The following is a 24902-nucleotide window of genomic DNA, read 5'->3' as shown; positions in this document are numbered from 1 at the left end:
GTAAAATCAATTTGTTAATTTATAAAACAGTTACAATTGCGATTCCTTTGCCTCTGAAAGAGTATTCTTATCTTAAGTTTAAACAAAATATATGAAGCAGGCCTATAGCACAATATTTTCTGCATATCAGCTCTTTCTTACTTCTTTCATCACTCTTTAAAATAAAACTAACTTGACTATTCAGGCAAACTTCCTGCTGAAACCATCAAACTAAATGTGAAACCTCAAACTCTGGCAGTTCTCTTCCACTTCAGGTTTTTTTAAATCCTCTTTCCCCACAAACATAATTTCTGTTTGTAAAATCCTAATAATTTACATAATCTATTTAGCATACATTACACTGATGTGAGCACCTTTAAGTCAGATCCATCAAAATTCATACGTAACTTTTCAATCTGCTTTGAAATTTCATGGTATAGTTAAGTTTAAATGCTTTAAACACAGTTTTACTCCTCAGCGGTTCAGTAAATATATTGTTGAGCCAGTGAGGTGTAAATGTGTTTAAAATGTTTTGTTTAAACTAATATGCCAAACCCTATTGCTATCTTGGCCTTGTTATTGTTTCATATAGCCTAATGCCCATCAGGCACATAATGTACATTGTTTATTTCATATCTCTCTGACCTCACTGAGAATGGGAGCATGGTGAGGATAGGCCTTAGGGTAAGTGGAAAAACTGGCTTTTGTTCCAAACTCTGAGGCTCTTGAGCTCTGTTTCACTATGGTTATGCTTATGCAGTCTGTAACATACTAACCTCATTGTGTTTGGGGCTCAGTCATCTATCACAAAAACACAGACATTTCACTCAAAAATGAAAATTCTGTCATCATTTACTCACCCATGTCTCGTTCCAAAACTAACCATGTGACTTACTTTCTTCTTTGGAAAATAAAATATTTGTAGAAAATGAGAAAAAAAATGTGTGTATATATATATGAAATTTTCTTTTAAAATTAGCTTTTTTTTTTTAATCAAGGCTCCTGTTTATGTTCAGGGGGTTTATATATATATAAACAGGAGCCTTGATTAAAAAAAAAAAAAAAGCTCATTTTAAAAGAAAATTTAACTTAGAGGCTTTTTCATCTGAACTCTTCAGCTATATAATATGTATTTTGGATGCCTGTACATTCAATTATTCATGAATTTTTGACAAATTCTGTTTTCATCTATTTTTCAATATAAAGAATGTATTTAAAACGTGTCACACCCTGTGGCATAAACGGTCTGCTTGAGTATACAGGCCTATGCTCGTGTTTGTCCCGTTAGTTGAGTTTAGGGAACTCCGTTTCTCACGTCTGTCACGTCTGTTGTTCACTGAGGTGTTACACAAACGGATGCCGTGATTCGCAATTAAGCTGTCATGGCACTCACTTCAAATAGCCAGTGTCTGTGAATGTTTTGCTCATTTACAGCGACGGTTCATTATTGATCGAGCGCGAGGAGGGGAGAGGCTCCGAAGAGGTTTTAAAGAGCTTATGTAACGGTTCATATCCTAATATCACCGCAAGGCCTTTAATTACGCGCAAGCACTTCTCATCTTTTCACACCTCAGACTGTCCTCCCTCTAAACACACACACACACACACACACACGTATAAAGGCCGAGCCCCGTGAGTTTAGGGAACTCCGTTTCTCACGTCTGTCACGTCTGTTGTTCACTGAGGTGTTACACAAACGGATGCCGTGATTCGCAATTAAGCTGTCATGGCACTCACTTCAAATAGCCAGTGTCTGTGAATGTTTTGCTCATTTACAGCGACGGTTCATTATTGATCGAGCGCGAGGAGGGGAGAGGCTCCGAAGAGGTTTTAAAGAGCTTATGTAACGGTTCATATCCTAATATCACCGCAAGGCCTTTAATTACGCGCAAGCACTTCTCATCTTTTCACACCTCAGACTGTCCCCCCTCTACACACACACACACACACACACACACGTATAAAGGCCGAGCCCCGCGAGCTGAAAACAGGCATTTGAGACAACCTCCACCCGTGGGCACTTCGTCAGCTCGGGACCAGCCTCCTCCTCACCATCTTACAGGTCTCCAGCCTCGCCAAACTCCAGTCAGAATGCCTCCCTACGAGAAATCCATGGAAATTACGCCTTTCAAGCAAAGGAAGTGCCTCGGTAGGTCATGACATCAACATTCAACTCTTGCATTTTACAAACTCCTCTACGTCACTTGTTTTGATGTCTGCGCTATTTTATGTAAAACAATGTTCCATTCTCAGAAAAATGAATAATATTTGTTCCTTTAATGCAGCAACAAGAAAAGATGAAGTCTGTACTATTCGGTCTAAGTTCCCCAACAAATTACCAGTAAGATACCTTTTTAATATAAAGTGTTTAAAGAAAAATGAAACGTTTTTTTTAATATTTAAGAAAATTTGTTTGTATTTTAGGTAATTGTGGAGCGATACCTTCGTGAGAAAAAGCTTCCCCTACTGGACAAAACCAAATTTCTTGTCCCACATGAGCTGACATTTGGGCAGTTCCTCAGTCTGCTCAGGTGTGTATACTCTCTCTCTCTCTCTCTCTCTCTCAATTGTATGATGCAGTTTTAGCTGCATGTGTCAGATTTTGCAGCTCAAAAGAAAATGAGTCATGGCTTGTTTTCTTGAGTCAGTGTGAATGTGTTTTGTATGAACAGTGAATCAGGCCTGTGCTGCTGTGCCACATTGCTTCAATCACTGGATCGCTGTATGAGGCACCGCCTGAAGTTTTAGAATCTTTCAAGCAATTATTTTCAGTAATGCCAATTTCCCGTCTCGCTCTTTCTCTTTCAGAAGTAAGATAGCACTAGAGGCATCTCAAGCTCTGTACCTTCTGATCTCAGGAAAGAACATGTCCTATTTGTCAGCCAGCATGGGAGAAGTTTACTCACAATTCAGAGACCCCGATGGCTTTCTCTACATAACCTATGCATCCCAGGACATGTTTGGATGAAAAGACCCTCAGAAATGAGCATGACATATAGATCACCTCACATACCTCCAGACTGATGCCTCTCTGAGATCATGTATTGCTGCTAAATGATGACTCTCACTGTACATCAAACCTAAAACCACACAGACCACCAGCTACACTTGGTCGAGAGGACTCTTCTGACCTAATTTTTGAATAGTTTAGATTTCTTTGAGGCTAACGTTGAAGCATAATCAGTAGATTTGAAAGAGGTTACAACTGAGCCGTCTAATATGAAGAACAGAAAGTGACGTCACTTCTCAAGCTGCTCAGTCATGAGGCTCCAACACAAAAAAGGACGTCCTGTCCCTCAAAGGACCTGGGATGTCCTGTCACAATGAGACAGGGTTTGTTCGATGCTGGTTTCCTTTCCTTGTTCTTTCTGTGACTGTGTATCTGTGTTTCTAAAACAAACACCTACTGGAATGAAAATGAGTGCAAACAACACAGTAATTATGTACTCGGCTTCAAATCCGGTTGGAAAATCCTCAATAAATCAGTTTAGTTATTTTAACTGAATGTCTGGTTTTATTTGATTCCATCTATTCTGTTAATGTGGTTTATTCTTTTCAACAGGGAACTAAGATTAACATGGTGACATACACCACGGGGTAGGGACATAATTTGCTTATTTTTCATTTGGTTATTTCTAATGGGCAGTTTAAAATAAACAATATGGCCAGTAAGTGATGGTTTATATACTCATAAACATGCACAGAGCAGTGAAGCAATTCTTTGCTAGAAATCTGAGTCATTGCTTTTTAGTCTCACACCTCTTCTAAAGCTGCATCACCCTTTTGCACATGGCTGTTATTAATCAGCATCTTTAATAAAAGGGTTTAGGTTACTGTGTCAGTAAGCAGGAGGTGCTAAATGGGTCAGGTCTAACAAATTATATGGATATAGACCATTTAAAAGGCTGTGAATTGCATGTTAGTGTCCCTCACAATGCAACTAGACCTTCATACTTCATCCGTATCTAGCAAGGCTGTTTTAATTTACGATTAAGCACAAATATAGGGTGGGTTGATGGTGGTAATTTTAAACCCTTCACATCTGCATTCTTACTGTTACTTAGGACATTACTGGGAACTTTAGCACCTTCCTGCAAAGTGTGTTTACTGAGAAATGGCAATGAGAAAGTTCAAACGGAGGTAAACTGAGGTTTTGGTATGCTGATAGTATAAGGTAATAATGAAATGCACATAACGGTGCCAAAACAAAGTACTATATATATTAAGTTGTTTAGTACTGTTCAAAAGTTTGTCAAATTTCATTTATTCATTCATTCCAGTGATGGCAAAGCTGAATTTTCAGCAGCCATTACTCCAGTGTATTTCTCAAAATAACAGAACACTCCAGTGTATTTTTAGTGACAATGTAAGTATTTACTATCACTTTTGCTCCATTTGATGCTTCCTTGCTCAATAAAATAATTAATTTCCTCAAAAATTACCCCAAACTTTTACATCTTCATTAATGCAAACAAACAAATGTGGAACCAATAGGCAGTCTTTTTCTTTTCAGACAAAAGAAAGTGTTGCAAGAGGGTTCACATTACACCAAACTAAGAAAGTAACTAAGTAAGCCAGCTGCATAAGAAGGGAAAAAATCAGTGATAAACTCCCAATAGCTGCTGAAGGAAACGAGGCTTAAAAAGTACCTCAACATGCCTCAACATAACTTGATAAGCAGAGAGAAATATGATGCTGTCTTTGCATTACTACCACATAGTTTTCACATACTAGTACACAGGTTTCTGTCAGCGCTCATGAAAACAGATGGCAGATAAATGTACACATTTTTCACAACTGTCAATGGTGGTGTTTGTTTCACTACACACTGCAATTTGGAAAATGTTTCTGAATGCAGAAAACAAGCACTGCTTACAAATAAACTCTTTTATTGGTCATTGCAATTGCTGCATTTAAATGAAGGTGAGCATTTCAGATCACAAAATCCCAAAGGAAAGGAAAGATACACCCTCAAAATAACAGAATACATGTATTGATATTGATATAGTTTAGATATTAAATCAAAAGAAAACAGTATTCAAAAAACCGATAGAATTGCTATAAAGGAAAAGAATAAGTTAAAGAAGAAAAACAGCAATCAACATTTTGGAGTTACATACCATATATTGAATATTTTCACATTTTTTTAAATTCAACTCAATTTTTGCCTGCTGCTTTACAATCTCAATCAAATGCCCATTACACAGTACCATAGAACTTTGCAATCAATTTCAATTCTTTCTGTGCTCATAGTGGTTTCTCCATTTCCAAGTTCCATATTAAAAATTAAGAAGAAAGTAAAAAAAAAAAAAAAAAGTCTCTCACTAGCACATAAGTTCTTGGTTTGTCTTCTCAGTCCTATCATTCTTAGCCAAGCATTTTGGATTAAGACAGAAATCGAGTTCCTGAAGACTGGTTAGTCAAATGAATGGTCAGAACAAGCTAGAAGATGGCTTGGGCACTTTGGAATGTAGCCGAGAGCCACTGAGATCCAACCAACTCTTCAATTCTGCTCCTGGCGTTTGGAAGGTGGCACAAGGTGAGCAGGCAGTTTGGCCGGAAGCTCATGCCCCTCAAGCTTTACCTTGATCAGGTGATTCGCAAGTGCAAACTCTTCATCATCCAGATAGCCGTCTTTGTCAACATCTGCCAGAGTCCAAACCTTTCCAAGCACCGTGTTTGGCAGCTTGGACTTCATCATCTCCTTCTTAGCCGTGGCACCAGATATCTTCCCATTAATTGGTGAGAGCGTGTAGAATATTTCATCATAGGATGGCTTATCACGGCCCACGATCCATTCCAGCTCATCAATGCCTTCACCTGCACCTTCTCCATATCCGTGACCAAATGGCCCGTTCATGATTCCCTCAAACGCACCACCCTTCACTGACTGGCTGGGCATGGCGGCCTCCTCCTTACGGACCAGCGTCATGAGCTTAGCAATGTCGTTACCTAGCATGTCTTCCACTGACTCCAGCAATTTTGGTTTAATGGCGGGAAATTTGGTGAAGTCCTGAACAGCTAGCAACTCCTGCAAAAAAATATTGTGTTGTGTTTTTATTTTGAAACAAAAGACCTTTTTAAAACTTTCATTTATTAGATAAAAATTCATAGCGTCATACCTGCATTTTCTTTAAATTAGGAAAGTCTCCTGGTGAAATGTTGTGCTCTTTCTGAATCTTTTCATATATCGCCCCCAAGTTGCTAATAAGCTCTTTTTTCTTTGAGTCTTTGCCAAATACACTTGGCATCTCTTTCTTCAGAGCACTGATAATGTAAGCATGTACCTAAAAGCAAAGTATTAAATGGACTCGGATTAAATACAAATAGCATTTGTGCAGTTTAGCGTGTCAGAACTACACTTCTCACAAGTATTAAGTTATTTCATAAAGTGAAAATAAGAAGTGAAACCAAAATCTGGTACACACACGTATTGGGGTTTAAAGTTCATTAAAAAATTTCATGGACCAACACATTGAACTTCAACCTTCATAATTAAGAGAGGGAAAAAAATTAAATAACCGTTTCCTATTTATATTTGAATTATATTTTAAAGTGCAAGTTATTTAATATAAGTTACTCCAGTCTTCAGTGTCACATGATCCTTCAGAAATCATTCTAGTATGCTCTTTTGGTGGTTTATAAATTATAAATATAATTATAAATGCCTTTTCTATCATTTTTGATCAATTGAATGCATCCTTGCTGAATTTTTTTAAAAAATGTTACTAATCCTAAGATTTTGAATGCTAGTGTAAACGTGCAAAAATGTCATAGTTTCACCTTAGCGAGACGTGCTCTTTTGATCAGATCGTTGAGTTTCCGCAGAGCTGCGTTTTGGGGAAGACTTTGAATATCCCGGAAGAGGTCCTGCTCCTCTGCTTCAAACAGCTTCCTGTTATCTGCGATCAGAAGTGGCTGAGCCCAAAATGAGCCGATATACACTCGGACCACCTCAGGGGTGTTGATGATCTTCCCCAGTGACCACATGAGGGCACCATACACCCTCATCAGCTGCTGGGTGCTGATCTGGTCAGCTTTGTTCAGAACCACACGCATCTTGTCCTCATGGTTTTTCAGGGCCTTGATCACCTCTGAGAACTCATCAGAAATGTCCAGCTTGTGGGCGTCGAAGAGCAAGATGATTCGGTCCACTCGTTCTGCAAACCACTCAAGAACTGCTGCAAAGTCATAGCCTGCAATTGAGAGAAGTTAGAAAGACGTGCATTAGATTGGGCCCTAAATCAAAGCTCTGGAAAGAGGAAGTCAGCAGGGCTGCATGCAACATGCTTTATTTTAGAAAAGGAGGTCAGGGATAATGGATTTGATTAGAGACAGCGTCATCTGATCTCAGTGAATTCAGAAAACTATAAAGCCATGTATTCAGAGAGAAAGAGATCTGCTGCCTGTGAAATCCCCGGTGTAGAGGAATTGAAAGGCATCTATCATCATTGTGCATCTATTTATTTCCAGTAGAGAACCTGTGGCGGTACTAGCTAGGTAAAAAAAAAATCTTTTTAGGAAAAAATGGGTGATTCTTTAACCCATTGCATTAGGTTTTTGGACATTTATGAAAAACTACAAGCAGAAGGGAAAAATTAAAACAACAAAAACTTAGGGTTAAAGTGAAGTGTAAACTCCAAAGATTTGCATCAAAGGAACTATTAACCAAAATCAGCAATAAGAATAAGAATAAAAATACACATGAGGTTAATATAAAATATTGTATTTTAACATTTTAAATGAAGAAAATGAAAATCAATTAAATTATTATATTTATTTTAAACTGTTATATTTAATTCTAACACTTAAAATTAATAAAAATGTACCAAAGAAAAATACAAACACTATTTTAACCTACAATTATTGTAACAAACTGTTGTTTTTGAAAGCTGCATTTATGGGAAAACTACACGTAGAAAGAAAAAAACATGAGGTTACAGTAAAGTGTAACCTGTTACAAGGCTGTAAGAACTATAAAGAAAGAAAATATTGTATGGAAATTAGGCTTATAAAGAAATTAAAAACAAAATAATCCAGTACAAGAAAAAAAATTCAAAAATGATCACAATCAATCAATCAATCAAAAAAAGAAAAGAAAAAAGTAATAAATAAATAAACTGCAGTGGCCAGTGAGAGGTGCTTCTGGGAAAACATTTTCTGAGCAAAATCTCACATGACCCTGTACCACACAGGAACTTTTAGTTCCACATTTTAAACTGGACGCCAGCTCATGACCCTATTTCCAGCCATTTGCTGTAAACACACCTTCCCACATGGATAAACTCCAGTTGCAATAGTAGACGCAAGCGACCCAATGAGATCATAATAGTTACCCACAGCAACACATGGAGCACAAAGGCCGTTTGAGCTGCAGTCAGACAGAAATGCTCAAATGGGCTTTCATGCTTAATCCCACACAGACACAACTGCGGCACAGTCTGCTGTGTCTCTGCTGGGACTAGTGGTGAGGAAGCCTCGGGGTCTGTAGCATGACTGATGTGTGTCCATGGTATGCGGGGCAAAAGGGTCACATGACTTCTTGAGACACATTTCTGTTTCTTAACAGCTGTCTCTTTGTGATGTTGCTATCTGTATCTACAGTTGTAGTCTGCAGTGAGTTGACATACAGGCCAACTCAGCATTTCCTTCTGATTCTTCCTGTTCACAGATGAATGAGAACGGAGTTCAAGCATACTATCAGATAGTGACTGTGTGAAATATTGGACAACTCAACAAAACACAAGTACAAGCTGATGCATCCACACCCACAAAACCCTTTCAGTGGTATTAAAAGAGGGAACTGGGAACAATGTGGTCAGGATTATTTTCACACAATAGTTGTATCCCTACCAACATTAACATTAGGCCAGAGGTTGCTTTTAGATTGTGAATATATGCACAGTGAACAAAGTTGCCTGAGCAGCTCTGACATCCTGTTTTTGTTACATCTTCATTTAATGAAGTACCGCATAAATGACTATCAGTGGAGAAAAACAGATTTAAATATTTCCTGTATTACAGAAAATCCACTTAAGATTTTAAACAAAAGAGTGAGCAGGAAAAGAAGTCAGGCTTGTTTTACTTGCTTTTCATAGCAAAGAAAACTTATATTTACATAAGTTCACAATAAAAAGTCAGACTCCAAAGATTTGCATGGAATGAACTTATGTATTATGCTAAAACGCATTGGCTAATAGTTTTCTACAGACATAACACAAAATAAAGGAGAGTGCATATAATATGTACTATAATTATATATGTGAAATGAAAGGGAAGTGACAAAGAAGAAAGAGTACAAAAATATATTAATTGATAAAAGGCAAAGTATTCCTTGAAGAAAGAAATAATCAATCAAAAAAATGTCAGGCTATAAACAAAATAAATCTCAAAACTATAGATATGAGGGTGTATAAAACAAAATAAAACAAAACCAAAAAAATAACAGAAAATATAAATGTTATCAACGTATTATTAATTAATTAAATTATTATAAAATGCTATATATTTTACATATTCTAATTCATTCTTTTAATTACAATTTTAAGCAAGTAACACAAATTTGATAAAAAATAGAATATTTTTATTGTTGATTTTAGTTGTTGTTAATTTATTATTATGTAAAAACAAGATAAGCCAGAAAGCACCCAAGGCTGCTGACCTCTGCTGATCCGTTGTTTTTCCCCTGACAGGATGCCTGGAGTATCGATGATACTGATGCTCTCCAAGACGGGGTTGTTTAACTGAGCACACGTAAACCTGCGTGGAGAAAGAGAGAGTGTCATGTAGAAGAGACCGTAACAGGTTTGGTGAGATCTGAGGCCAAAATATTACACCACTCTCTTTACCCTCTTTTTCTCATTGTCTAAAAGAATACTATAGAGATCAAAAGTAAAAATGTTTGACAAACAGATTTTATTAACATCAATATTTAAATCACATTTGTGGAACAATTGCCCAATTTTATTAAAACCACTGGAAAATTTTACTTTCTTGTTTAACATCAATCAGCATGAGATCGGGACTGAAGTTGAAATCTCAAGAACATCGGTCTCATTCAGTAATAACATGAAATTAACTTTGCTTATACGAAAATGTGGATTTGTTTACAGTGATTAACAGTCTTTCTCCCTGTCAGCCTACAGCACTGCCCAACCGCCTGCTAATACACATATGCGAATCTCTGTCACAAGACTGAAGCTTACAGCTAGAACTTTCTTGTGAAGTAGTGCTGTCAAACGATTAATCGCATCCAAAATAAAAGTTTTTGTTAACATAATATATGAGTGTGTACTGTTTTGTTTATATATGAAATATATTTATATATAATATAAAATATAATCTCATGATGTGGAGGAGAGAGAGTTCAGTGCACAGGACGGACATTAGCGAGTCCAGCGACAGAAAGATAAGAGATGGCGGATAAAAAACACACGAGGAAAACGTCTGTGGAACAAAAGGCCTTTAACAACAACTTTTATTTTGAATGCGATTAATCACGATTAATCGTTTGACAGCACTAGAGTGAAGCTGTTTCCCACAGACATAAAAAACAAGACACATATAGAATTAGGACATAGGTTTCTCTCTTAAAAAAAGCACTATTTACTCAAAATATACCAATAGAGCAATTTCTCTCCAATGGTTTTGTTATTTTTTAAGCTTGTTTAAGGGCAAAACTTTGACATAGGCCATAAGGGACTGCAAAACTGGATGTTAAAGAAAACTGACAAAAACCCAAGGAAGCTTTATGATTACATTTCATTGTACTTACTGTTTGACAATGCTCTTCTGTGTCATCTAATAACAAACTTTAAGAAATTTGGATGAGAACAGAACTTGCAACACTAAAGTAGCTCACCCACCCTTTTCCATCAGGCCAAAAGAGTTTCCTGGAAGACGCAATGTCACTGCAGCGTAAGGTTTCATAAAAAATTTAATACTTAGTTACTGAAAAATAACCAAGTATTCCTTTCAGAAAGACAAAACGTGCTGAACAGTCTGCACTATTCAGACAAATTCCCTGTCATGCAAAACAGGAATTTCTCAAATTTGAATATGTACGTGAGTTTCACATTTTGAAATATTCAGAGGTCTGAAAATGGAACCAGTTTACACAGCTTTTATAATCCATAATTTCACAATGACCACAAATAATCACCAACACTAAGAGTGGAAAAAAGGGAAATATCTTTAGAATGAAACCGCATTATTACACTGTAAAATCCAATAGTTTACCTTACTTAGATTTAATTAGTAATCTTTACTTAGTTGTTATACTTACTAGGTTTTATTAAGTTACAGCTACTTTCAAGGCAAATAAAACAATTGACTTACTGTTTTGAGTGACACTTACTTAAAATATTCAAGTAGCCACAAAGGAACCAATGACATTAATAAACCAGTGAGAGGCAGCAGTGCACTAATATGTTACTAATGTGCAACATAACAACAGAAGAAGAAGAAAAGAAAAAGAGTCTTAATAGACTTTTCACTCATTTCCTCCATGTCTGCAGTTATCTTTCACTAGTTGCATTCACTCGTTTTCCAAAGTCATCTTGAATGTTGAATTTTCAATACAGGATGAAAAGTAATAAATAGGTTACTTTTAGAAAGTGACCTATCTTTTAATTAAAGCATTAGTGAATTTATTGTGTGTGATTATTAATTAACTTTTTCAAAATTCATTATTCATAAATACCTTGAGATGCTTTTAATTGGGTTTATATAACCCTCAAATAATGTGTGGTAATATGCTAAAGTCACACACAGACTTAAACATTCAGCACGTGAATCACAACAATGGTAACAATTCAATTTCATTTATTTTCATTAATTGTAACAATAACCATTTTATTTGCTCTTTTTGTTGTGCTACTACTGACACAAGACAGCAAATTAAATTGGCAAATAAAATTAACAACTGTAAAACAATGCAACTGCATAATTTATTCATGCCGCAATGCACTCTGGGAGTCAGTGAGTAACTATACTAAGTCATGAGTAAACCTAAACGAAAGGATCAAGTACCCCCTACAGTTCTTTTTTAGTTACTAGAACTCTCGTGTAAGTAAACTATACTAACTAAGCATTTGTCAGTACAACATACTATTCCTATTTCACTTTACTTAGTTTTTTCAAGGCAATCAGTTTGCATGCTGTTTTTAAGTAAGCCCAACTAATTAGATTTTACAGTGTATTACTATGTTTTATGGTTTTATGGTTCTCTGTTTGGGACCAAATATTTAATTCTCCTACATCAGCCTTGAACTTTTTAAACAAGCATATGGCAGAGCGCTGGTAATCCCAGCCTGCTTCAATCCGCTTGAGTAGACTCAACATCTGACACCACCAGAAATCTGCTCCAGTTATTTTACAGGGAATGTGGAAGTTGTTCAGACTGGCATCACATAACATCACACATGTACTGCACATGGGCTAAATGTCCTGGTTAGGTGTTGCCTCATCTACTGTAACTGTGTGATAGTAGGTAAGTTACTTAAGACAAATAGGCTAACAGCTCAAGACACAAACAACCTGAAGAACATGGCCTGTGTGACACCTGCTCTCAGCATATGCCATGACTCAATCCAACACACACGGAAACTATGACACACAACTTTCTAGAAACTGAATAATGACTGAATTATTATGAGGTCATAATTAAAAACAAATGGATACTGTAAAGCTCCTTTTGTCTAAGCTACTAAAAATACATTCAAATGCAATTACTATCAAAAAGATTTAGACCTATGATGAACATTATTAGGCCTATATATTTATTTTTTCTTTAAAAAACAGTAACGCAATTATGTTATAGAATATTCTAGATTATTATTGTTATTTTATTCGCCATGATTCTGTTTACAAAAGTCAGTGTGACATTACCAACATGCAAAAAACAAAACAAAAAAAATCTGTTGCCATGTGACAGAAAAACCCTAAAACAGAGGACCCATTTAGACCCTCATGACTGTTTCAAGGTTTATTAAAATAAAATAAATGCATATTATTATTATTATTATACAGTATTATATGTTAAAAATTAATTATGTGTTTCTGAAAATACCCGTAATTTAAAAAGCAAGTTTTGTTCAGCTCAAATAGAGCAACCCTAAGAAATTATATTTGTAATATACCTTTATACTTGATGGTTACACTATTTGACTTTTTAGAGCCAAGATATTTGTAGAAAATCTACGAACGTTTGTTTTGTTTTTGTAATCAACAAATACAAAAATGACAAGAACGTGTTTTAAACTAGATCATCTCAATTTATCATTGGTTCATGTGTCAAACATTTGCCAGAGGTAAAAATAACTGAAATGCTCGAGTCAGCAACTGCAGTTTTTCTACAATTCAAATGAAGTAACATGTCCTTGAGCGCAATTTCTTGATTCACAAACATAAGTCAAGCCTTAGTTTAACCCATTCCACACCTGAAACGCCATATGCAGTCACAATTGAGCTTTTTATCAATGGATCCTTTATGTTACATGATAAATGGGTGTATTACCTATTGAGGAAAGCGTTTCCAAAGGCGTTGAGTTTTCGGAAAGGCTTTTTTGGATCCACAACCAGCGCATTGCCAGGTATCATGCCTTCCTGTTCGCCGTGCATAACCGCGATGAAGGAATCCGTCGTCGGCTCGGGGCCTATCCTCATCCCGGGGAAATCCTGCTCCATCAAATGCCTAATGAAGGTGGTCTTCCCGGTCGAGTACTGCCCCACCAGCAGCACCATGGGCTTGTTGTCAAAGTCAGCATCTTCTAAAGCCGGTGAATGGAAGTCGTGGAAATGATAGGTGTCCTCCAAAGGGAAGAGTTTGGTGCGGTAGAGGCGCTTCAGTCCCTCCGACACATTTTGGAAAAGTTCTGGGTCTTTCTTTCCTTCTCGTTTAGACCAGCTAAACATGATGGTCGTTTACGACGATTCTAATGCGAGAGGAAAAGGCTTCTGCTTTCAAATGTTGGCCACAAACCCAGGCAACGTCCTGTGACTGTCGAAAGTTTGACTGTCCCACCCCTGCACAGTCACCTCTAACGTTACGTAGCCTATTTTACGACTTGATCAAACCCCTGAACTATAATGCAACGGCAATATCAGAGATTGTTGCAACACTCCTCTATGAATGCACGTCGCTTAAAGTTGCAGTAATTCTTATATAATCAGATCTCAACTTTCTACTTGTATCTAATCCGACTGCGGTTTGCATGCGGAAATTTAAATACTTCATAATAAAAGCCTCGGTTTTGCAAACACAAACATTATTTTTTAACATGACGTAAATTATTCATGCTGGATTACCAAAAGTACTAATGTGAGGGAAGGTAGCATTGGAGCATGCATAAGAAATACATGTTTGAAGTGAAATAGCCAGATATGGAACATATAGGACCCCATTAAACACCAAAACTCTACGTGGCTCTGAGAAATGACGATTTTATTTCTGAACGTAGTTAATACGCATGTTTTCTATTTTTCTATTGGTCAGTATTGTTTTTCAATACTATTCTGTAAAACATGACAAAACAGATTCATTTTAAATAAAACGTAACAGTGTACAACATAATCATCCATATTTTCAAGGTAAAAATATTTAACTTTCCGGAACATCAAGACGTCGAGAATATCAAGGTGTCTTTCTTAGGGTTACACCATTTGACTTGCATGCTCCATTTCAGCATTTACACCACTAAGACATATTTAAGCCCCATTAAGGCATTAACACATTTTAATATTTAAAAAAAAAAAATCTTTAAAATATTGTGAAAATAAAAAAAATCAGAAATTTAAAACGATTATAATAGAAAAAATTGAAAGCTAAATGTGTAGGGCGCATTCTACAGAACACTGATTAGACAACAGTGTACTCTTGTGGACACCAGTGGTAATTACATGGTAAACAGACATCTGAGTTGAACAAAACAAACGGATGTAATGGAATCCTTGCTTTATCTCAACTAAAGGAACGATTTGCCGCGACAGCACTCACATTGAAACTTGTTTATTTATTGTTAAATAACACATATATCTAATTATTTCTAAATGCACAATTTTTTTTCATTTTTACAAACCATGTTTTTGTATGACCAGTGATGATGACGTAAAAGTTACATATTTGTAAAGGTATACAGATGCATTATACATTATAATATACAGTTCTACGTGCAGGATAAGGCATCCCATAGGCACAGCGCTTCCGTCACATGTGACTCTCTGCAGGTAACAGCTCCTCCACTGGCACTGCAATACACTTCCACATGGAGTGGCTGTTACACCCAGTGAGCACCAGGAGCAGCTCTCAACACTTCCAATGCTTGTCCAATGTCCAACTCATTTTATTCTGTTAAAGATAAGAGATCCATGGTTAGAAGAAGAAAAAAAACATTACCAATAAAACACCCTGCTTGTCTACAAATAGGCCTAGTCAAATGATTTGAAGGACAGAGAAAATATGCAGGTTTTGAATATGATGCTATTATTGCTATTTATTTAAACTGTAAATTTACCCCTTCATTTGCTACCCTATTTCTTATAAAAAGTCAAGGACTTTGACATATTGAACTTTACCCACCTTGACTAAAGATTAAAGTTAAAAAGTCGAATACAAATTAAGCAATCAACTCTTCTCTGTGTGCATTCTTACTTTGTTTAATACAATAAACATTAAAACATATTCTTTGTTGACTAGCTTACTACTATTCTGAAGTATTTAGAAATGTTCACCCAGAGTCATTTGGTTACATTGTTCCCAAAAACTAAACTGCACAAAGTATATACTATGCAAAGTTTACAAAGTTGCATAAATACTAAATAAAGTACTAATGATGATTGTTAAAAATACTCACCCGTGTATCAAAATGCAGAAACTCAGGTTGAAGCAGCATGATGATCTATTAAAGCACATGACAGGAAAAAGGGTGAAAGAGAAAAGAGAGTAAAGAGTAGCATGCTGATCTCTTGCCATTCAGAAGAATGCCCCAGAGTAAGAGTGTTGCCAGATTAATTATTATACATTCATCCAATAAGTAACAAGCTTATGAAGCCCTTCCCATACTGCACTGTTTGCACATCCATCTGGGTAACATGTCTTCACCTTAAACACCTTGCAGAGTGAAAATGGACCCTGGACACTTCTGATGGTTTTATTTGTCATGCATTGTCCTTAAAATGAAACTGTTACTTAAAGTTATGCAATTTCATGACATGTCATTTCAAAAGATATGGTTAATTGCAAATATATACGACTTTTTAGGTCTTTTCTTTGTAGTGAAATATAGTGGATTCAGGTTGATTGGGACATTTTTTCCCCAGCCATCTCAATGGAAGAAAGTGCCCCAGTTATGAATTTACCCTTATTATACGGTAATATATAACTACGATACACATAATAGTTGCTGGTGTTATCGTGCTTACATTTTATTGTGTCGTTTCACCCTTCTATAGTAGCTAATCATGTGGTAGTAGACCACACAGCACAGGTCTAGTCGCTCAGCAGCAGAGAAAGCGAATTGGTCGTTGCGGCTTTCCGTAGATAGATGTGTGGAAGCAACCCAGTGCTGACAACAAATGTAAGTAGCTGTAGAACGACGTGCAGGGCTAATTAACGATGAAATTAAGTAAAAAATATCGTTCCTGATATACAAAAGCGCTATTACTTTATAAAGAACATTCTTAAGCGTTCTCTAGAAGATACTAGTTATGCAAAAGAATAATTAGCTGTTGCTGGAGGCTGTTCAGTGTTAGCCTGCCAGCTAACTGAATTTGATAATGTATCTATCAGTATAAATATAGGCTGCTGCCACACTTATTTTAATTATTTTATCAGTCAGATTTGATTATGTAGTGATGATATGATCATGTCAGCCAGAAGAGTAGAGTCAGTTAATCTTGCTGTTTCGAGCTGCAATGATTTTAGTATCTACCCAACTGTATGGCTTTTTTTGTGAATAAAAATAAATGATAAAACATTTATAAAAAGCTTTTCTGAAAATGTCTCAAACTCTTTAACTCCAAGGAAGCTTTCTGTTTTATATTTATTCTGTTTATCTGTAAGGTGTCGTTATAATGCGTTAATAAACTTATTTTCAGCACAATGGCTGAGTGCACTACGTTAGACAGTCTGCTGGAAATGGGCTTTGACAGAAACAGAGCGTAAGTGATGCTTTTTCTACAGTGACACTGATGTTTACACACTGATCCAGTACTTTCCCTCACCCAGTGATTGTTTTGTAGGGAGAAGGCAGTAGCACATACTGAAAACCAGGGCATTGAGAGAGCAATGGACTGGCGAGTCATCATATTTCTTTTTTTTTTTTTAGGAAATTGCAACTCAATCTGATAGCCAGTGATCATTATGCATTTTTATTGTATGGAAAAGAACAATAATTGTGCCAATTAAATATATATTATTTAATTAACAAGAATTGTAATCAATTAAAAAAACGTTTTGGAAGTTGCATTTACAATTTCTATAACTGTACAGGTTAATGGAGCATGAGCCAGCTAACTGAATTTGATAATGTATCTATCAGTATAAATATAGGCTGCTGCCACACTTATTTTAATTATTTTATCAGTCAGATTTGATTATGTAGTGATGATATGATCATGTCAGCCAGAAGAGTAGAGTCAGTTAATCTTGCTGTTTCGAGCTGCAATGATTTTAGTATCTACCCAACTGTATGGCTTTTTTTGTGAATAAAAATAAATGATAAAACATTTATAAAAAGCTTTTCTGAAAATGTCTCAAACTCTTTAACTCCAAGGAAGCTTTCTGTTTTATATTTATTCTGTTTATCTGTAAGGTGTCGTTATAATGCGTTAATAAACTTATTTTCAGCACAATGGCTGAGTGCACTACGTTAGACAGTCTGCTGGAAATGGGCTTTGACAGAAACAGAGCGTAAGTGATGCTTTTTCTACAGTGACACTGATGTTTACACACTGATCCAGTACTTTCCCTCACCCAGTGATTGTTTTGTAGGGAGAAGGCAGTAGCACATACTGAAAACCAGGGCATTGAGAGAGCAATGGACTGGCGAGTCATCATATTTCTTTTTTTTTTTTTAGGAAATTGCAACTCAATCTGATAGCCAGTGATCATTATGCATTTTTATTGTATGGAAAAGAACAATAATTGTGCCAATTAAATATATAATGTTTAATTAACAAGAATTTTAATCAATTAAAAAAACGTTTTGGAAGTTGCGTTTACAATTTCTATAACTGTACAGGTTAATGGAGCATGAGAATGATCCAGATATAAATGAGCCTTATGTTCCACCTGCTGGAAATACTCTCGGCACCACAGAAGTACAGAGCCAGTCTCCTACAGAAACTTCTGAATGTATGTTCTTCTGATGCTCCTCACTTTCAATTTCATGGAAACATTATTGTCATCGTTTCATCACCCAACACAAAATGTTACTTTCTCTTTCATTTGTGTCTGTAACCAAAACAAAAAACAGCCACTGAAGTTGCTGAGCAAATGGGAGATGCCAAATCACCTATAACAGAAGAAGAAAGGATGGAACAAGTAAAACGGTTTGTGCTTTGTGCAGCTGACCTTAAAATGTATTACTGTAAAAAGCACATTTAAAAGCTGATAAATTATTGCTTTCCCCCCACAGACTGGAGGAGTTGATGAAGACGAGACAGGAGGAGAGGAGAGAGAGAGAGCGAAAGGAGGAAATAGAAAGAGAAAAGCAGAGAAGGAAACAGGGCCAAGAGCTGCTGCAGGTTAAACAGAAGCTTCAAGATGATGAGATGAAAAAGCTAGCGGATCAGCGCATGAGAGAGAAGATGGAGGACAGGCTTGCCAAGTAAGACGAACAGGGATGCAATGCCCGTTTAACTTTGATCAGGCACTTTCAGTAGTTTTCACTTGAATTCAATGGTTCTTATTCTTTTTACAGCATTTAGCCAATGCTTTTACTCAGAGCAACTTAAAAAAGCGAAATCATGCAATTTGTCAAAGAGCCAACAGTGGTCGTTGTAATAGCAGGTTTATTAGGCAACTAGATTGGGAAGCAAGCTAGAGAAGAGGAATGCAGAGAAGATTCTTCCGTTCTCTACCTGATAAAGTAATTTGCAGCTTGGCATAACTATAAAAATGCCAATGGAGTTATAAGACTTTTATTCATTTACATGACTTTTCCAGGTCTAGAAATTCTACTTTTAAAATTAAAAAGTTACAATTTATGAAAATAATTGGCTCTTTATATACACTGCTGCGGCTTTTGGAGGATTGAGGATGTGTGAGTGGATCACATGAAGCGGCACCCCAGACCTCCGTTTTTGAAGGGACTTAGTTGGGAGGGTAGTATTGATTGTACTGGTTCCACGGGTTCTGGTAGCTGCCATACCCTCCATACTGTTGCTGCTGAGACACAGGGACAATATTTGTATACAATACACATTTTAAATCAAGATGCATTGCGTTTAATCTTTTAAAGCTTTAATTGCCTCCTGCTGGGTAAATGCAGTGCTTTAACAATACAACGTAAATGTGCCATTCAATCCTTTACCTGGTACCAGCTGCCATAACTCCCATATGATCCGCTCATGTCTCCGCCCATCATAGAGGGAGGTGGTGTTGTCATGGGAACATGAGGCATTGTGGGTGGAGCCGTCTGTGGCACTGTCAAGGCAGATGCATCATCCATTTTGCTCATCTTTTCTGTCTCATCGTTATCGCTTTAGGAAAAACAAACGCACATTTAAAAGGCTTTCACAAAACGAAATGTCAAAAGGAGATCTCTGGGTTTGTTCTCATCTTGGGGCCCCTAGTCGAGAACCACTAGTAATAACCTGTGATCCTTTCTCAGGCAGCGAGTTAAAGAAAAGATTGCACGAGACAGAGAGGAGAGGGCACGAAAGGTATTAATTAATGCTTTTACTTTGCCCACTTCACATTATTACTAGTATCTTGTGTGCCTGCCTACTAGTATATCAAGTATATAAATAATAAATAATAAATAACAAAAACTCTGCAGTTTGGAGGCGGTTCATCAAGCACGGGTTTGTCATCTCCCCCCTCTGAAGCCCCTCTGCAGTCTCCACCTGAGAACCAAGGGGCTCCTCCTGCTAAGAAAGACTATGATGACTGTCGGATACAGGTAATGGCACAAAATCAAGCCACGTTTCACTCATAACACATTAGTCAGTGTCCAAGTAGACCTGAGGGTCCCAGGGTGATGTTGAATTAAATAGAAACCATTTTTAAGGCACTTTAATATTGAATGATTCCACAAATTCTGCGCGTCCTGAAGCGCTTGATCAGCGCCACAGCTCCCCTGACTACAATGTCCAGCAAAACATCAGAATAATCAAAAACCGGTGAAATATCGGGTGGTGTGTACTTCCGAATGTCCAGCAATTCGTCTCTGGTGAAACTGATTGCAGGGATATAACTAAAGACAGGACAAACTAACAAAAACATAAAAACAACTGCGGAGCACGCCACGGAGGCAGCCATCAGCGTCGGCGCCATCTTACTAACTTTTGAGCTCACCCATTCTCTGCTTGTCTCTTTGCATCATGTTCCTTCAGCAGTTTCTGGTGCTCCTCATACATGCTCAACACACTGACAATATACAAGACAAATGTTAAGGAACATTTAAGTAAACTCAGTAATAATAATACATTTGTAATGTAACATAATATACATGTTTTATCACTGAAGCTACCCAGAATGGTTTGAATTAATTCTGACCTCTGTACTGTGGTCCCAAAGTCCTCAGCAAATTGCAGGCCACGTTGGGAGAAAAGGATTTTGGTCTTTGGGGAGAGAGGAGCAGCAAGGGCTTTGGCCACACACTGCAGAATCCCACCTCCATTAGCCCGCAGGTCACCTGACATCTCCAGCTCCAGAAGGTTGTGATACAATCTACCGTTATCCTGAGGATCAGAATCCAAGAGTCATCAAATATTGGTTTTGTGGTGCATCATATTGTGATAATTTTCTGCAATACCACTTTGGGGCCGTTACGATTTTTTTTTTTTTTTGAAAGAAGTCTTTTATGTTCACCAAGACTGTACATTACTGTGTATTTGATAAAAAATACGGTAAAAACAATAATATTGTAAAATTGTCGCCTTGGAATTCTAAGGTTCTATCTGACATTTTTGTCAAAATTGAGTTATTCACATATTCTTATTCTGACACAACTTATTTACATTATGTGAGGTTTCTTGTGTAAGCTGTGTACATTTTGGGCCTTTTTTTAGAAAACAAAAAGGGTTTTATCTACAGAAGTCTATGGAATGCAAAAACCTTGAAGCTCAATATCTCAAAACTGCTTGGAATGCAGATAGAACTTTCTAATTCCAAGGTGGCGAAATGTTAGTAAAATATAAAATAACTGTTTTCTTTATATTTTTTATATTCCGTGATGGCGAAGCTGAATTTTCAGCAGCCATTACTCCAGTCTTCAGTGTCACATTATCCTTCAGAAATAATTTCTTCTCTTTATTATTAGTGGTGAAAACAGTTATGTTGACTGTTCCCTCTAAGCTGCACGCGTGCGGGGCCGCACAATTCTTACGTTGTGACTGTGCAGAAGAAATAATATGCTACGCACAGGACAGAGGCAAAAAATGTGTTGTAGTAGTGTGCCAACTCTACTACATGGGGATGTTTTAGGTAACTGTAAAATAATTCACATGTTCACGTTGTTTGAAATTATTTATTTAAAATATTTGTTTTTATATTATATTATATAAGCCTAATAAATAACTGACCTCAAAAAGGGAATTCATGAGCAATAACTGCTTCATTTTTTCATATTAGCTATATTATATTATATTATATTACATTATATTATTAAAGAATTTAACTGTTCTGCATGATTGTTCTGAATTATTTTTAATACAATTTCCTGGTAAGTAACAGCACTGTAAAAACTGTTTTTTCAAGTAACCTAAAATGTGCGTCATTTAGTTACATCAAGGGTCAAATCAAATATAAATAGCACATTAAAGTTAAACGTTACACACTTTTTTGGGTATGTGCTGTACAGGTCTGGTATGAAGAATGTATTTGCTCAGGTGGCCGAAATGTCTGCTCAATAGAGAGAAAAATTAGAGGGAACATTGGTTATGCTGCTTAATATTTTTGTGGAAACAGTGATTCTTTAATGAATAGAAAGTCCAAAAGAACTATTTATTTGAAATATAAATATTTTGTAACATTATAAATGTCTTTACAGTCACTTTTGCTCAATTTAATGCATATTTGCTGAATAAACGTATTCTTTTTTTTTTTTTTTTAATCTTACTGATGCCAAACTTTTGAATGGTAGTGTGTATAGAATGTCAAACGCTGGTGTTTTACCGGACTCAGCTCTATGGCTTCCTGTAGAACAGTGCGGGCCCTGGAAGGGCTCTTGCACAGCTTGTGAAGAAAGCGAGCCAGTTTGATGGAGTAGAAGGCATGGAGTTGGGGGTTGTCTTTACTCTTCTCCACCGTCTCCTTCAGCAGTGCCTCCGCCACATCCAAACGTCCTGCTCTCCGCTCCAGACCCACTCTTCTCAGACACACCGCGGCCAAACCGGGCACTGTCATCTCAAGTGATTCTAGAATACGCTGTGCCTCAGTAATATTACCTATGGGAGGGAAAAGAAATCATGTAATGTACACATTCTGCAGTAGCTGAAACAAATACACATTTCTATGAAGTATGTTTTAGATTTTAGGCTAGTCTATTTTTTCTATGCTAAACTTATTGTCTCACCATGTTTTTCCTCAAACAAGGCCCACTGAAGGTGGATGCTGTGTTTGTACGGAAGATGGATTTCACAAGCTCTGCGGTACACATTACGCACCTCCTCCAGCCTGTGTGGTGCCAGGTAATGCACATACTGTAACACACATAAATAGCTTACAAAATGCAACAAAAACGTCAACAATATTATAAAACAGATCATCATGATCTTTAATAACTGGTTGTTGGATCTCCCTTCTATACTTACTTTATTCCAGAATTCCTCATAAAGTGCACAAGCAATGAGACAGCGTTCAAACAGAATTAGTACTCTCTTGTGCCCAACTACACACTCTTGTTTTGAGCCTTCATGGCCTTCCACAGCCGCCCCTTCAGCATCCACTGCTGCTGTTTCAGCTTCTGCAATCTCCCAATCCAGATAGCTCTGCCAGGCTTTCAGCTGGGCTTTATCCAGAGGCTTCACATGGAAATAAGGCCTTTTAATCTAGGAAAAAAGGAAAGAAGGAATCAAGCAACAGGAAGGTGAATTGACAGAAACACTTCATACACAACCCATAAACAGTTCAAGTTTGGGTCAGCAAGATTTTTTGATATTTTTGAAAGTCTCTTTATTCAATTACAATTATTACAATTTTAAATCGCAGTTTTTATTTTAAGAGCATAATATTTTAGTGGAAAATGTTTTTTTTTACAGCAATCTATTCATCTATTTGATAGAAAGGTCAAAAGAACCACATTTATTTGAAATATAATTTTTGTAATAATGTAAATGATCAATTTAATGCATACTTGCTGAATAAGAGTATTCATTTCTTTCCCCAAAAAAATGTATATACGACATCATCAGCCAAATCTGGTGGGTCAGTTATTTATTTTTATAGATAACATCAGTGTTTCCTCAACCTCTATGAAGCATCTTTCTGAGAAACTTACAGCATCTTCAAAGTTCCATCTCTTCCTGACTTCTGCTTCATTTTGTTGGTACAATTCCTCTCTGCTGGCCATTAGGAGCTCCTGCATCTTCTGCACTGCTTCTTCCTGTATAAAAACATGTTAAAGATTGAAACGATAATCTCTAGAGTGTCACATCAATTGAAGAAAACCTTCTATTACAGATGAAAAAGTGAGTTACCGTGTCCTTGCCATTGTCTGCAGGCTCTTCCTCCCCAGGCGGTCTCTCTTCTTCTTCAGCACTGATATCAGATCTCTCTTTTTTGGCTTGAATCTGGCTCTGTTTGTACTCATTCCTCACCTTTCTGTACTCCTTAGTGGACAGGACGTCCTGAGGCGGGTGGGAGGTTAGGTGAGCTTTCAGTCTGACAGAAGAGACAGAAATTCAGAGAACATCAGCCTTGTTCAATGTAAGAGTCATCATGATTTTTATGGACTCTGAAAGCAAAATAATTTTTGTGATATTTTGGTGATCTGGATTTGATGTGCTTAACTGCAGGTGTTTGACAGTTTACCAATTAGGCTTTTGTTGATGCATTCAGCTGCATCTAAATATAAAGGGGGAAAGAGATCACAGAATATGAGCGTGAGAAGAAATGGTAACAAATTCTCACAAATCCATGCGTGTGTGTGTGTGGTATGTGGATTATGTGCCTCAAATCTGAGGAGTTGTGCGAGGAAAAAAAATATGTTAACACATATAACATATGATCTATGAGTATAGCGTACTTTTCATAATGTGTGTTGTAGAGCTGTGTGGGGACCCTCAGTACTCGGTCGTAGACGCTGGTAATGAAATTCAGGTTGCCCTGCTCCTTCTCCCACTCGGCATACAGATCCCACAGCCTGTCTGAATGGAAGTCCCAGCCAGCGGCTGCAACTGCCTCCTCAAACACACTGAGCAAAGGACAGGACATTACTTTTCATGTTATATTGTTTCTTGAAATGTTTTATTGCTGTAAAGAATAATGTTTCAAGTTACCATGAAATCAAAATGGATTTTTTTTTAAAGATAAGTTTTAACGAAAGTCTGGAATACACTCACAACTTTTCAAATCTGAACAGATTTTAAAGGGGTCATATGATGCTTTTTTAAAGATCACACACGCACACACATGATGCGCAAAACTCCGCATTTGAACAGTCAATAGCAAATACAAAACAGTAGCTGATTCAGAAGCGCCAGATTGTCAGAATTACCTCCTCTCCTAGGTTCATGAAACGGTCGTCCATAAAATGCAT

The 24902-nt window shown here is 36.8% G+C and overlaps 3 protein-coding genes and 1 long non-coding RNA gene across 7 annotated transcripts in view; 2 read left to right on the top strand and 2 right to left on the bottom strand.

The window, feature by feature from the left end:
- Window positions 1–1694: 1694 nt before the first annotated feature.
- LOC107756447 (microtubule-associated proteins 1A/1B light chain 3C-like) lies at window positions 1695–3442 on the top strand. The gene is made up of 4 exons (XM_016573553.1): window positions 1695–2128; window positions 2265–2320; window positions 2404–2510; window positions 2788–3442. The coding sequence occupies exons 1-4, from the start codon at window positions 2071–2073 to the stop codon at window positions 2945–2947; spliced, it is 381 nt and encodes a 126-aa protein (XP_016429039.1). The 5' UTR covers window positions 1695–2070; the 3' UTR covers window positions 2948–3442.
- A 1413-nt stretch (window positions 3443–4855) lies between these two features.
- LOC107756495 (EH domain-containing protein 1-like) lies at window positions 4856–14239 on the bottom strand. The gene is made up of 5 exons (XM_016573646.1): window positions 13496–14239; window positions 9641–9738; window positions 6763–7175; window positions 6102–6266; window positions 4856–6010 (listed from the first exon to the last, which is right to left on the bottom strand). The coding sequence occupies exons 1-5, from the start codon at window positions 13891–13893 to the stop codon at window positions 5483–5485; spliced, it is 1602 nt and encodes a 533-aa protein (XP_016429132.1). The 5' UTR covers window positions 13894–14239; the 3' UTR covers window positions 4856–5482.
- A 2219-nt stretch (window positions 14240–16458) lies between these two features.
- On the top strand, window positions 16459–17272 carry LOC107756496 (uncharacterized). The gene is made up of 3 exons (XR_001641818.1): window positions 16459–16553; window positions 17074–17136; window positions 17218–17272. It is a non-coding gene; the product is annotated as an uncharacterized LOC107756496 (long non-coding RNA).
- Window positions 17273–19201: 1929 nt separating this feature from the next.
- LOC107756494 (pre-mRNA-processing factor 39-like) overlaps window positions 19202–24902 on the bottom strand; it is a 10833-nt gene continuing 5132 nt past the window's right edge. The window contains exons 5-14 of one of the 4 annotated variants that reach the window (XM_016573644.1): window positions 24390–24557; window positions 23842–24025; window positions 23643–23747; window positions 22957–23193; window positions 22719–22845; window positions 22319–22590; window positions 20699–20883; window positions 20498–20569; window positions 19512–19680; window positions 19202–19366 (exon numbers count right to left, since the gene is read on the bottom strand). In XM_016573644.1, the coding sequence (XP_016429130.1) occupies window positions 19292–19366; window positions 19512–19680; window positions 20498–20569; window positions 20699–20883; window positions 22319–22590; window positions 22719–22845; window positions 22957–23193; window positions 23643–23747; window positions 23842–24025; window positions 24390–24557 (1594 nt within the window). In that variant the 3' untranslated portion in view covers window positions 19202–19291. Of the gene's footprint in view, window positions 19367–19511; window positions 19681–20497; window positions 20884–22318; window positions 22591–22718; window positions 22846–22956; window positions 23194–23642; window positions 23748–23841; window positions 24026–24389; window positions 24558–24902 lie in introns of all 4 variants that reach the window. The other 3 variants (XM_016573645.1, XM_016573641.1, XM_016573642.1) reach the window with 3 other exon arrangements.

Source organism: Sinocyclocheilus rhinocerous, unplaced genomic scaffold (genome assembly GCF_001515625.1).
Source record: "Sinocyclocheilus rhinocerous isolate Xijiao unplaced genomic scaffold, SAMN03320098_v1.1 scaffold111, whole genome shotgun sequence".
In the NCBI taxonomy this organism is placed as follows: Eukaryota; Metazoa; Chordata; class Actinopteri; order Cypriniformes; family Cyprinidae; genus Sinocyclocheilus; species Sinocyclocheilus rhinocerous.
The sequence above is the reverse complement of the archived record's forward strand: the minus strand, read 5'-3'. Positions and strand labels throughout refer to the sequence as shown.

Coding starts and splice junctions, on each gene's coding strand:
- LOC107756447 (XM_016573553.1), top strand. CDS start 2,071: ATGCCTCCCTACGAGAAATCCATGGAAATTACGCCTTTCAAGCAAAGG. Junction 2,129..2,264: donor CAAGCAAAGGAAGTGCCTCG/GTAGGTCATGAC, acceptor CCTTTAATGCAG/CAACAAGAAAAGATGAAGTC. Junction 2,511..2,787: donor CAGTTCCTCAGTCTGCTCAG/GTGTGTATACTC, acceptor TTTCTCTTTCAG/AAGTAAGATAGCACTAGAGG.
- LOC107756495 (XM_016573646.1), bottom strand. CDS start 13,893: ATGTTTAGCTGGTCTAAACGAGAAGGAAAGAAAGACCCAGAACTTTTC. Junction 7,176..9,640: donor AAAACAACGGATCAGCAGAG/GTCAGCAGCCTT, acceptor TCTCAATTGCAG/GCTATGACTTTGCAGCAGTT. Junction 6,011..6,101: donor CTAATTTAAAGAAAATGCAG/GTATGACGCTAT, acceptor ATTTTTTTGCAG/GAGTTGCTAGCTGTTCAGGA.